General features: G+C 45.5%; 1 protein-coding gene across 1 annotated transcript in view; it reads right to left on the bottom strand.

The window, feature by feature from the left end:
- LOC132571154 (uncharacterized) overlaps nt 1–14,098 on the bottom strand; it is a 42,766-nt gene that overhangs the window by 6,148 nt on the left and 22,520 nt on the right. The window contains exons 8-10 of the mRNA XM_060237830.1: nt 12,120–12,195; nt 7,743–8,460; nt 5,343–5,460 (exon numbers count right to left, since the gene is read on the bottom strand). Of these exons, the coding sequence (XP_060093813.1) occupies nt 5,343–5,460; nt 7,743–8,460; nt 12,120–12,195 (912 nt within the window). The remainder of the gene's footprint in view (nt 1–5,342; nt 5,461–7,742; nt 8,461–12,119; nt 12,196–14,098) is intronic.

The following is a 14,098-nucleotide window of genomic DNA, read 5'->3' as shown; positions in this document are numbered from 1 at the left end:
AACTGCCAAGAAATCTCTCTCCTCAGTTTTTAAAGACTTGTCTGAATAACAGAAACAGTTACCTGTTTGTGATAAATTATCTGGTGTTTAGTTTTATACAAAGTTACCTCATTCCTGTTACCCATTTACCTTAAAAATCCTAAACCTAATTCCTACCTGACCATTTCCCATTAAAGTGAAATAAAAGGTTGTAAGTTTTGATTTACCATCAGCCTCTCATTTGCCATTATAAAACAAAGTATCTTGTAATGCCAATTACCCTCCACTTCAGACTTGTCTCCGGCAGTCTCTGCTAACACCCGAATGTCAGTAGAGGGTTTTTTACATAAAACAGAACACCAGGTAATGTGAGGCCACAGTGTCAGGGTTTCTGAATACTGTGGATTTAACAGCAACACAAAGACACAGTTTTAAAATGCTTAAGAAGGATTTAAGGTGGTACTCAGTTCCTAAAAAGAAAAAGAAGTGACTGAAAACAACAAAAGAAGTCAGTATAATCTTAGCACTCTTTACACCTAGTGCTCTTAGGGCAGGCTCAGTCCAAATTCCTAGCCTCATCTGGCTGACTGATCATCCCAGGAGAAGTGGAGAATTTTCCATCAGCATCTCATGCTGCACTCCAAGAGACCCCGAGGTACACCCAGAGCCAATCAAAAGTCTTTTCCCAGCTAATCATCACAACAATGAACATGCTGCTTTTCCATGTGTCTGCATGGGAAGGAATCCTTAGATCTAACTAATCTAATTAGAAAGGGGAGGGGGCCCTATGAACTGAGAGCTTAATTTTCCTAGGTACTGTTTTTTCTCCTGAGTACAACCACTCAGCCAGCTGCGTTGTGATAATAAATAAAACAAGGAAGCCTACTTCTTCCTCTACTTTCTCCATCCCATGCATTATCTTGTAAACCTCTATCATGTCACCCCGCAGTCGACGTTTCTCCAAGCTAAAGAGCCCCAAGCGTTTTAACCTTTCTTCATAGGTAATGTGTTCCAACCCTTTAATCATTCTAGTTGCCCTTTTCTGGACTTTCTCCAATGCTATAATATCCTTTTTGAGGTGCGGTGACCAGAATTGCACACAGTATTCCAAATGAGACCGCACCATCGATTTATACAGGGGCATTATGATTCTGGCTGATGTTTTCAGTTCCCTTCCTAATAATTCCCAGCATGGCATTGGCCTTTTTTATTGCAATCGCACACTGTCTTGACATTTTCAGTGAGTTATCTACCATGACCCCAAGATCTCCCTCTTGGTCAGTCTCTGCCAGTTCATACCCCATCAACTTGTATTTATAGCTGTGATTTTTGGCCCCAATGTGCGTTGCTTTGCACTTGGCCACATTGAACCACATCTGCCACGTTGATGCCCACTCACCCAGCCTCAACAGATCCCTTTGGAGTGCCTCACAATCCTCTCTGGTTCTCACCACCCTGAACAATTTAGTGTCATCTGCAAACTTGGCCACTTCACTGCTTACTCCCAACTCCAAAACATTTATGAACACATTAAAGAGCATGGGACCCAATACCGAGCCCTGTGGCACCCCACTGCTTACCGTCCTCCACTGCGAAGACTGCCCATTTATACTCACTCTCTGCTTCCTATTAATTAGCCAGTTTTTGATCCACAAGAGGACCTGCCCTTTTACTCCATGACTCTCGAGCTTACTAAGGAGCCTTTGATGAGGAACTTTATCAAAAGCTTTCTGGAAGTCAAGGTAAACAACATCTATCGGGTCTCCTTTGTCCACATGTTTGTTCACCCCCTCAAAGAAATGTAACAGGTTAATGAGTCAAGATCTTCCCTTACAGAACCCATGCTGAGTCTTCCTCAATAACCCGTGTCCATCAATGTGCCTACTCATTCTGTCCTTGATAATGGTTTCTAACAACTTTCCCGGTATTGAAGTCAGACTGACTGGCCTGTAATTTCCCGGATCTCCTCTGGAACCCTTTTTAAAGATGGGGGTGACATTTGCTACCTTCCAGTCCTCGGGAACGGAGGCAGATTTCAATGAAAGATTACAGATTTTTGTTAGAAGTTCCACAAGTTCAACTTTGAGTTCTTTCAGAACTCTCGGATGTATGCCATCCGGACCTGGTGACTTATTAGTAGACTGCAGGGCAACATGATAGAGGTTTACAAGATTATGCATGGGAGGGAGAAAGTAGAGAAAGAAGTACTTTTCTCCCTTTCTCATGATACAAGAACTCGTAGGCATTCAATGAAATTGCTGAGCAGTCAAGTTAAAACGGATAGAAGGAAGTACTTCTTCACCCAAAGGGTGATTAACATGTGGAATTCACTGTCACAGGAGGTGGCGGCTACAAGCATAGCCAGCTTCAAGAGGGGGTTAGATAAAAATATGGAGCAGAGGTCCATCAGTGGCTATTATCCACACTGTGTTGGACTGGATGGGCCATTGGCCTGATCCAACATGGCTTCTCTTATGTTCTTACTAGGACTGGATCTACATGTTTTTTGAAGGGGGGCAAAATTAAAAATGATGCCCCCTCATAGGCCCATTCTATCTTATGAGCCCATAGAATAGAATGGACTCCATACCCAATTTGATGCCCCCCTCCGGTGGTGCCCAGGGCAAGTGCCCCCTTTGCTCCCCCCTAGATCCGGCCCTGAAGCCTACTACTTGAAGGGCTGTCATATAGAGGATGGTGCGGAATTGTTTTCTGTGGCCCCAGAAGTTAGGACCAGAGCCAATGGGTTGAAATTAAATCAAAAGAGTTTCTGCCTCAACATTAGGAAGAACTTGCTGACTGTTAGAGCAGTTCCTCAGTGGAACAGGCTTCCTCCTCGTGAGGTGGTGGGCTCTCCTTCCTTGGAGGTTTTTTAAACAGAGGCTAGATGGACATTTGACAGCAATGAAGATTCTCTGAATTTAGGGGGATGTATTTGCGAGTTTCCTGCATTGTGCAGGGGGTTGGATTAGATGACCCTGGAGGTACCTTCCAACTCTTATGATTCTATGATTCTACTTGTACAACCTAAAGCAGTACACCAGAGGACTTAAAAACTTTTTTAAAATTATGGTTTCATCTAGGGCTTTTTTTGGAGAAAAAGCCCAAGTGCTCCCCTGTGCCTTCCTCAGCATAATTGCTGCAATGGGCATGCTGGGGAAGGCTGAAGCCATTGGGGTGACATTTAAAGATGCCTCCCTGCGCCTTCCCCAGTGTGCCAGCTGGAGCTCTGCTCCTGTGCACTCCCAAAAGCCCTGGTTTTATCACATCTCTCCTCTCAGTTCCCTAGGCTGGATCAGCATTTACCAATAGATATTCAAACAACTGGGTGGGACACCCAGAATAAAAGAAAGAAGAAAGAAAAGGGATTGCTCAGCTAAGAGCAACATAAAGGGAAATCCTGTGAGGGAAGGTAAAATTGTCATAGAATCATAGAGTTTGAAGGGACCTCCAGGGTAATCTAGTCCAACTGCCTGCACAATGTAGGAAACTCACAAATACCTGCCCCCAAATTCACAGGATCCTCATTGCTGTCAAATGGCCATCTAGCCTCTGCTTAAAAACCTCCAAGGAAGGAGAGCCCACCACCTCCCAAGGAAGCCTGTTCCACTGAGGAACCGCTCTAACGGTCAGGAAGTTCTTCCTAATGTTGAGCCGGAAATGCTTTCGATTTAATTTCAACCCATTGGTTCTGGTCCTATCTTCTGGGGCCACAGAAAATCCCACCCCATCCTCTATATGACAGCCCTTCAAGTACTTGAAGATGGTGGTCATAACAGGTTATATTGGATAAGATGCTGCTGAGGTTTGAGCCTTCATAATGCCTTCTCAGGTTGACAGATGACACACTTACAAGTGCTTCTCTTTAAAATATAATATAAACCTCTGCTGAGGTATTAGAAACAGATCTGGGTTTGGGGGACTTCTGGTCCAATAAGACCACAGCAATTTGCATCAAAGTGAAGCTTATTTGAACAGCTGGTGGGAAAAGTCTCTGTTCTGGCCCCCCCTTTTCACTTCTGTAATACATACTTTACATAGTTGTAATTGCAGCTGGTACCGTAGTGACCCACTTATTATCTGCTGCTTATTCAGCCTCTCAGTCCCACCCTTATGTAAAATCAGGTTTTCTTTATGAGCGATTTGTCCAAATGAGCAGGGGAGAGAGCACGAATGATTTGACAACAACTGCAATAGTTGCTCAATTTTAGTGTCGATGCAATTTAGTCTCTCAAAGATGAATCCCACAGTTTTAGCAGTCAGACTAGGATAATTATTTAAAATGGAGTCATCAACCTCCGTATCAAATGTTCTGAGATTATCTTTATTGACTTCATTATTTTTTCCAGGGCAATCAGTTAAGTCTGATCAGTTAAAATTCCCAGCATCTCCAAAAAAGGGTCCAGGCAAATAGGTGTGAAAAACCTCAGGAGACCCTGGAGAACTGCTGCCAGTCTGAGAAGACAATACTGACTTTGATGGACCGAGGGTCTGATTCAGTATAAGGCAGCTTCATAGTTCATATATGTCTCTCCACTCATCAGCTTAACTTTCAGGTGCATCAACTGCCAAAGGAGCAAATTGGTTTGAAGTAAAAAAAAAGCGCGTCCAATTTTGTCTGTTTACAGACCGGGGGAGGAGTTAAGTCATCCGAGTCACGTGTCCTCTTAATCTGACCCCTTCCCATAACTGAAAAAAAAAGCAATTCTTCTTTGGGTAAAGTCTAACACAGTTCCCACAATGAGAATGGAAAAACCACAAGACAGCGCTGCCGCTCCGCGTCTACTCCCAGTGTAAAGTACATAAAGTCACTCTTACGCTAAGCAGACTAAATGCCAACAGCTGATTACAATCACGTTTATTTTCAGTATTTCACTCTTTCTCACTTGCCAACAAATTCCAGTCCACTAGGGCAACAAATTCCAGTCCACTAAATAATTGCCGAAGAGTGAAAGTTCAGGTCAAAACACTCTTGAGGTTGTAAATTAGGCAGGTCAATAATTCTCTTCCTAGAACCTTCATGTTTCACACCAGCTGCACATTATAAGATTTACTATTCAAAATGAGATAAAATAAGAGCTAGGCGACTAGCCAACCACCAAGCCCAAAAATGCTGAAGATGCCAGCCAATTATCCAAATGAGCCGGAGGGAGTTATATTCTTTCGTTCTACAGCCCACAATGAAAAGGATTAAAAGAAGATAAAATCCTCAAGCTGAAACAATAATTAAGAAAATAAAACTAGATTAAAACCAGGTTAAAAGGACTTATCACGACGGAGCTGGAAAACTACGCGTCTGCCTCCCTCCGACGCCTGACCGGAAGCCCCCCTTTTCACTTCTGAATAGCTCCATGAATCCTTACCGAGTAACTTCATCTCCCGCTGGACACTCTGTCTGGCTTCCTTGTGGATCGCTCTCTGTGCTCCCAGTGGCTTCTCTTCTGCTTTTCGGGACCACGGCCAGCCCTCCTGCAAGAGCCCCTGAAATAGGAAGAACCATCTCTGAGCCAGCCATGAGAGACCCTTTGCTCCCACCGCTTTCAATGTTATTTCAAGAACCTGGTTTTACAAGCAAAAAACCCCCCCTCACTAGTCCTCAGGAGGCCTTTCTAATGCCAAACAAACTTCATCATGTGACCCCTTTAGAAACCGCTCCATTGGCTGCCAGTCTGTTTCTGACCTCAATTCAAGATGCTGGTTATGACCTTTAATGCCTTTAACAACTTGGGGACCACATATTTGAAGGGTAATCTCTTTCCATATGTCCTATAAGCCATCTGTGGTCACCAGGCCACCATCAGCGGCCTATCCCACCGCATAGGGTGGCCTGTCTGGCATCGACCAGAGCCCAGACCTTTTCCATCATGGCTCCAGCTCTCTGGAATGGGATTCCGGAAGAGGCAAGGTGGAGATCTTTAGGAGGCACTGCAAGGCCTGCCTGCTTGCCAGGGCATTTGAAGGGATGTGTACAAGGTTTACACAATTATGCATGGGATAGTGAAGATAGAGAAAGAAGTCCTTTTCTCCCTTTCTCACAATACAAGAACTCGTGGGAACTCAATGAAATTGCTGAGAAGTTGGGTTAGAACAGATAAAAGGAAATCTTCACCCAAAGGGTGATTAACACATGGAATTCACTGCCACAGGAGGTGATGGCAGTTACAAGCATAGACGGCTTCAAGAAGGGATTGGATAAACATATGGAGCAGCGGTCCATCAGTGGCTATTAGCCACAGCGTATTGTTGGAACTCTGTCTGGGGCAGTGATGCTCTGCATTCTTGGTGCTTGGGGAAGGGGGAACAGTGGGAAGGCTTCTAGTGTCCTGGCCCCACTGATGGACCTCCTGATGATGCCTGGGTTTTTTGGCTGTGTGACACAGAGTGTTGGACTGGATGGGCTACTGGCCTGATGCAATGCAGCTTCTCTTACGTTCTTATGTACAGCAGGCATTTTTGTATGGGGGTTGAAAGATCTGGGTTGGCTATTTTGTTTTTGGTTTTAACAGAAAATGTTTTCAACTAGTAGTAAACTACGAGGAAAGGCAGGATATAAATGTTGTAACCAATCAATGGGAGGACAAGAAGGATACCCATTTTTCTGTCACTGCTTCAGGCCTTGAAAGGGAGGAACATATGAACACATGAAACTGCCTTCTACTGAATCAGACCCATGGTTCATCCAAGTCAGTATTGTCTACTCAGAATGGCAGCGGATCTCCAGGATCTCACGCTGACATCTTTCACCTCACCTACCACCTGGTCCTTTTAACTGGAGATGCCAGGGATTGAACCTGGGACTTCCTGCATGCCTAGCAGATGCTCTGGCAGTGAGCCACAGCAAAACACCAGCTGCAGAGCTCCATCGCTAAAATAATACTACTTTGTAGTCCTCAGCCAGTCTTTGGCGTGCTGGAAAAAGCTTCACTTGGGAATTTTTGACTCTGCCATGAAAGATCAGGCACCTGACAAGGAAAAAAAGGCGACATACCTTAACCTACCTCACAGTGTCAGAGTCAGGCTAAGGAGTTCATACCTTCCGAAAATAAATAGGAGTCTCATGGCACCTTGGAAATGACCAAATTTTTATTCCAGCATCAGATTTCATAGGTTAGAGCTCACTTCTTCAGAGAGTGAGTGAATCCACTAACAAAGACTGACCAACAATGGAGAATACACAAAAATGATTTTTTTTTCCCTGCTCGAGGAATGATTACTTTATTCACGAGCAGGGGTGGAATTCTAGCAAGAGCTCCTTTGCATATTAGGCCACACACCCCTGATGTAGCCAATCCTCCAAGAGCTTACAAAAAAGAGACTTGTGAGATCTTGGAGGATTGGCTACATCAGGGGTGTGTGGCCTAACATGCAAAGGAGCTCCTGCTAGAATTCCACCCCTGACTGCTACAGACAGACAAACACGGCTACGCATCTTGATCTGTCTTAGAACATATTAGTCATGATTCTGAACAGCAGTATTTAACAACATGTTTAACACGACTAATAATTGTTACAATGATAATAAGGCAAAGGTGGAAGTTCTGTTGGGCTGCCATGGAAAGCCTGAACTTCCTCCAACTGGAGGCTCCCCAGTGTGTGAGTCCGAGCTTCTTTTAGAAGATGCTGTTATTTGGAATGCGCTTCAGGGACATGGTTAGGGTAGTTACGACGGTGTCAGTTATTACCTCGGCCACATTTTAATTGAAAAACCACAGATGGTGCCAACAACTTCACCCGCATTAAAGACTCAGGGATTAAATCCTCACCTGCCGTTTCTCTGCTTTGGCTGCTTGCTGGCTCAGCAGGAAAATATTCACCAGGGCCGTGGCTTGGGTGCAGTTCTCGGGGCTGCCAGCCCTGATCCAGCTCTGCAGCTCCGGCGGCAGGATAGCCAGGAACTGCTCCAGGATCAGCAGCTCCAGGATCTGCTCCTTCGAATGCCTCTCTGGCTTCAGCCACCGGCGGCACAGCTCCTGCAGCTGGCTGTAAATCCGTCGGGGGTCTTCCACTTCCCGCGAGCGGAACTGCCGGAAGTGCTGGCGCAGGGTTTCCATGCGGTTGGCTTCCCAGCGCAAGATGGCCACCTTCACCTTCCCATAATCCTCTCTGTCTCTGGCTTCCAGGCTGTTAAAGGCTTTCTGGGCCTCTCCACTGAGTGCTGGCAGGAAGTGGGCCGCCCACTCTTCCCGAGGCCACTGGCAGGCCTCAGCCACTTGCTCAAAGGAGGCCAGGAAGGCCTTGGTGTCCTCCCAGGGGCCTGGCTCCTTCCCCAACTCCACATTAGGGGAATCCATCTCCCCCAGGAAATCCTGCCGTTGGGCTTCCCAGTATGGTGCTGGTCTTCGCTCTTGGCATATTCTCTGCTCAGGCTGCTGCGCCATGTCTTCGGGCTGAACTATCTGGATTGCTTCTCTTTGCTGCAGCATTGGGCCTGCCGGGATTTGTTCCCTCCTCATTTTTGCCACCGGCTCCATACCTGCAAATCTAGAACAGCGATCCTGATAGCAAAAAGATTCTAGGCAGAAAATCTTTACAGTCACGGGCTTGACTTGAAGGAGGAAAAGGCTCAACCCCTCCCTCTTGGGCTCAAGGTACTCGCTGTGACACTTCAGCTGAGAACTTCTCATTTCATTGCTTGGCAACACCCTCTAGGCAATGTTCAAACCTCACCTCACTCAAAACTTAAAAACTAGATTGCTTTCCTCTTAACTGGGACCATGCCAGGAAAGAAGATGGCACCTAGGGGGTGTTTCCCCGTATTTTTTAGGAGGCAGCAAGGATCATATGCCTTCTTTGATTAAACTGCTTTTAAAAAGTATTAAGAGCATAAGTTGTTAGGGTTTGTAGAATCTTTCGGGCTCAAGTGCCATGTTCTACTGGAGAAAGTTTTTCTTCCAGACGTTTCGTTCTCGGCTGCGGAGAACATCCTCTGTGGCGTTGCACGAGAACGAAACGTCTGGAAGAAAAACTTTCTCCAGTAGAACACGGCACTTGAGCCCGAAAGATTCTACAAACCCTAATGATGTTACCAGCCGTGAAAACCTGAAATCTTTGATAGCATAAGTTGTATTTTTAACCCCACCACCATGGCTATAGCAAATGCTCTCAGCACAGTCTAATTTATTTATTGAATTCATTTATACCATCTTTCTCCCCAATGGAGACCTAAAGCATTTCACTTTGTTTCCCTCTCCTTTATTTTATCCTCACAACAACCCAGAGAGGTAGGTTAGGCTGAGAGCCCAAGGCCACCTGGCAAGTTTTCACAGCAGAGCGGGATTCGAACCTGGGTCTCCCAGATACTAGTCCAACTTGACACAGCACCAGTCAGCAGAGCAGCTATGCTCGGCTGCTGAAACAAAGCATCTTGGGACTTCTTATCAAATTTATCATGGTGGAAATTTCTAGATCCAACACCCGTTTCAGTATAAAGCGTCTGCCTAGGGTTGCCACGTCCAATTCAAGAAATATCTGGGGACTTTGGGGGTGGAGTCAGGAGCAAGGATGTGAGAAGCATAACTGAACTCCCAAGGGAGTTCTAGCAATCCCACTGAAAGGGACCGCACACCTTTGAAATGCCTTCTCTCCTTTGAACATAATGAAGGATAGGGGCACCTTCTTGTGGGGCTCGTAGAATTAGACCCCCTGGTCCAATCTCTTTGCAACCTGGAGGGTATTTTGGGGAGAGACACTGGATGCTATGCTGAAAATGTGGTGCCTCTGCCTCAAAAACACCCCCCCCCAAGAGCCCCAAATACTTGCAGATCAATTCTACATTATACCCTATGCGAATTGGTCTGTTTAGGGAGCAATGGAGTGCCCAGGAGACATTTCCTCCCCCCGCTTTGCTTTCTGATGACCCTGAAGCAGGGGGAGGGCCTCCAAACCAGGGGATCCCCTGCCCCCACCTGGGGATTGGCAACCCTACTTCTGCCACAATTGATTCAACCATCTTTAAGGTGTCACCAGAGTCTTTGTTATTTCGTCTGTGGCAGACCCAGGGCTGTTTTTTTTTTAGCAGAAACGCAGTTCAGGATGGCTTCGTGTCAGGGGGTGTGGCCTAATATGTAAATGAGGTCCTGCTGGGCTTTTTCTACCAAAAATGCCCTGGGCAGACCTAACAAGAAAGTTTGAAACAGTTTGGTCACTCTTTCCAACTCTCCCTCCCACCCCACTTCTCTTCCCTGGACCCCCCATCAACTCACCTCTCCTGCAGCAGGACAAAGAAAAATTCTGCTGCAGGAAAGGATAAAGGGAAAATCTGCTTCCTCATTCCCTTCCCAGACCCTGCTCAGATTTCTGAACTGCTCTGAAAACAGGGTTTTTAACCCTTCGAAAGTCTACAAGAACCACGATGAGAACTGGGCACCGCACAACTAAGTGTTATACTGAAATAACAGCTTGTTATTCTTTAAGGTGCCAGAAGACTTGGGCGTTTTTGTTTTTATGATGATTAATGGATGGATGGATGCAGGGCTTTTCTTGTAACGCCTTTGCATATTAGGCCACACACCCCTGATGTAGCCAATCCTCCTGGAGCTTACAGTAGGCCCTGTAATAAGAGCCCAATAAGCTTTTGGAGGAATGGCTACATCAGGGGTGTGTGGCCTAATATGCAAAGGATATGCTGCTACAAAAAAAATCCTGGATGGATGGATGCTCTTTTCTACTGATGAAGGACTGTGCAATTTACCATGGCTTGAACCATCCTGAGCTAATGGCCATATCAGCAGATGTACAAAGGGACACACAGCTATGTGGCTTGAAGGAAAAACAGATAGAAAACTTTTAAAATATGATAGGTCTGTACAAAGGGAAGTCCCAAAGCCAAGCAATATAACAGAGCACAGAATGGATTTGGGGGACAGCTGCATCTTTCAGCAAGGCAAAGCAGCACTGAACGATTTTACCTGTCATACATGGTTCCTGCGTCATTCGTAATTGGAACAGAGAGAATTCTCCGCTAAGGGAGTTTTCCCTCCCTCTGCTGGGCAAATTGCGATAGCAAAAATTCCCTCTCTGCTAAAACAAAGTGGACAGGAGCCCCACTGGCTTCCTTTTTAGGGTTGGCAAAGTATCCTACTATGGTGAGAGGCCTTCAACCAGGCAGCCTTGCATTACAGCGGTAATGGAAAAATTGGTGGGAAACAGGAAGTGATTCCTAACGTTGTGACATCACTTCCAGCACAAACGCTGAACTGGCGTCATGCTGGAAGTGATGTCACAGCGTCAGAGCGACACCTATTTGCTAGTCCCGGTCCCCAAAACTGCCCTACTCGCCTCCCACTTGGATCGCTAGAAAAAGCTGCCCAAAAGCCAAAGTGATCAAGGGTGTGGGGTCCTTTCCGTATAAGGAAGTGTAGGGCTTTCAAGTGTTAAAAAAAAGGGCAAAAAGGAACGGCAACATAAAGATTTGGAAAGTAATTAGTAGCTTGGAGAAAGCAGATAGAGACCAATCATTATTTGCTCCCTTGGTTGTCATAGTAAACTCTGGGGTGGGGGGGTCATCCTATTAAATTGATAGGTGGTTAAGCTCAAGAAAGACTCAAGAGAAATTTGTGTGTGTTTCTATAGTTTGCTATCATAACTTAAGAAGAAGAAGACTGCAGATTTATACCCGCCCTTCTCTGTGAATCAGAGACTCAGAGCGGCTTACAATCTCCTATATCTTCTCCTCCCACAACAGACACCTTGTGAGGTGGGTGGGGCTGAGAGAGCTCTTGCAGCAGCTGCCCTTTCAAGGACAACTCCTGCGAGAGTTATGGCTGACTTAAGGCCATTTCAGCAGGTGCAAGTGGAGGCGTGGGGAATCAAACCTGGTTCTCCCAGATAAGAGTCCACACACTTAACCACTACACCAAACTGGCTCTCTTACAGGGATGGCAACTGATTTGGGTTTTTGTTTTTTTTTAATATTAACAAGCATTTCTTAGTCACAGAAGACAAAGGGAAGCAGAACGAGAAAGCTGAAATGAAACAAAAGCCTTCACAGACAGAACCATGTGGTCAGTGTACGTGCAGCTGGGTGTACCTGTTGTGATGTGTTTTCCTAAAACAGTATTATGTTACAAACCCGTCATTTGCAATGCTGGTGATTTTTCACTTCCCCCACACTGCTGTCAATAAATACAGAGGCAGCCTACCTCCAAATACCAGAAGCTGAGTGAAGACCGACAGACATCACCGCCGTGCCCTTTTTCTGAAGCCTCTGCTTAACAGCTGTGGGAAACACAATGGTGGATTAAATGGACACTGTTCTGCTCCAGCCAGACATTTCTGAGGGTTAGGTATTACATTTTTAGCCTGCCCTTCTACGGAGTTCAAGGTGGCATCCAAGGCTCTTCCTTCCACTTTTATATTCACAAGAATCCTATGAGGTAGTTCAAGATGGGTAACCAGGGTTTTTTTTTTGTAGCAGGAACTCCTTTGCATATTAGGCCACACCTCCTGATGTAGCCAATCCTCCTGGAGCTTACAGCAGGCCTTGTACTAAGAGCCCTGTAAGCTTTTGGAGGATTGGCTAAATCAGGGGTGTGTGACCTAATATGCAAAGGAGTTCCTGCTACAAAAAAAAAGCCCCGTGGGTAGTCATGTTAAGTCTGTCCATAGCAGTAGAAAACTTCAAGGTTCTTTAAACAGTCTTGAAGATGCTACTAGACTCTTGCTCTTTTCTATACCTGTGAGGTAGAGCAAGCTGAGAGGGCACAACAGGCTCAAGATCACCCAGTTTCCTGGCAAGCAGATATTTGAACTGTCTCCTCATTCCTAGTCCAACCACACCACCACGCATGTTTACTCTGACTGACTGCACAGCAGTATCTTACTTATTTGAAGGGGTAGAATTCTAGCAGGAGTTCCTTTGCATATTAGGCCACACACCCCTGATGTAGCCAATCCTCCAAGAGCTTCCAAAAAAGAGTCTTGTAAGCTCTTGGAGGATTGGCTACATCAGAGGGGTGTGGTCTAATATGCAAAGGAGCTCCTGCTAGAATTCCAACCCTGCTTATTTGTATTCGTTTTGCACTTTCACAAACTATTTCTTTATCAAAACATTTATATCCTGCCTTTCCTCGTGCATTTGCAAAGTGGCTCACAAGCAGAACATTTTTCTAAACAAAAATAAAGCCAAGGGAGAAATAATGTTTAAATATGAGTTTATTTTAAAAAACACACACAAGAAGCAGGATAATAAAGCAGAGAAAAGAAACACACATTAGTACAACGCATGAGATTCTCTGTTACTGTTGCATATAAGAAGGGCACTGACAATATTCTTCTGCCCTTTGGATTCTCTGGCCTGCAAGATGAATGTATGCCACTGGGGATGTTCCACAGAACAGTCTAAAACAACTGTGCTCCCTGGAGTCTCTGGTGGCTAATCAAAGTGCCTACAGATTTTCCCCACACTTTGGATTATCCATCAGGTTTCTCCCCTGTATAAATCTTCAATCTGTTTAGTTTCTTTTACCAAGGAAAAAAAACTATTTTCATATTCTGTCCCCTGTATGAACGTCGCAATGTCCCTTCAAATTGTTGTACTCGCTGAAGGATGCCTTCACCACAGGTACGGCTTCTCCCTTGTAAGAATCGTCTGATGTTCAGTCCACTGGTTTCTCCTTTCAAAGGAAATCTTTTACATCTGGAACAGACAGGCAAACGGGCTCTCTCCCATATAGCATTTCTATGTTGCCTCAAAAAGATCATGCACCAGAGTATCTCTCCTGCATAAATTCACAGATGCTGAATTGATTTCTTGCCCATTTTCTTCACACTCAGGGCATTTGTAAGCCTTCGTTCTCATACATCTCATACATGAGAGCCAGTTTGGTGTAGTGGTTAAGTGTGCGGACTCTTATCTGGGAGAACCGGGTTTGATTCCCCTCTCCTCCACTTGCACCTGATGGAATGGCCTTGGGTCAGCCATAGCTCTGGCAGAGGTTGTCCTTGAAAGGGCAGCTGCTGTGAGAGCCCTCTCCAGCCCCACCCACCTCACAGGGTGTCTGTTGTGGGGGAGGAAGGTAAAGGAGATTGTGAGCCGCTCTGAGACTCTTCGGAGTGGAGGGCGGGATATAAATCCAATATCTTCTTCTTCTTCATCATCTACTCAGATGCCCCTGCAAAT

Source organism: Heteronotia binoei, chromosome 5 (genome assembly GCF_032191835.1).
Source record: "Heteronotia binoei isolate CCM8104 ecotype False Entrance Well chromosome 5, APGP_CSIRO_Hbin_v1, whole genome shotgun sequence".
Taxonomy (NCBI): Eukaryota; Metazoa; Chordata; class Lepidosauria; order Squamata; family Gekkonidae; genus Heteronotia; species Heteronotia binoei.
The sequence above is the reverse complement of the archived record's forward strand: the minus strand, read 5'-3'. Positions and strand labels throughout refer to the sequence as shown.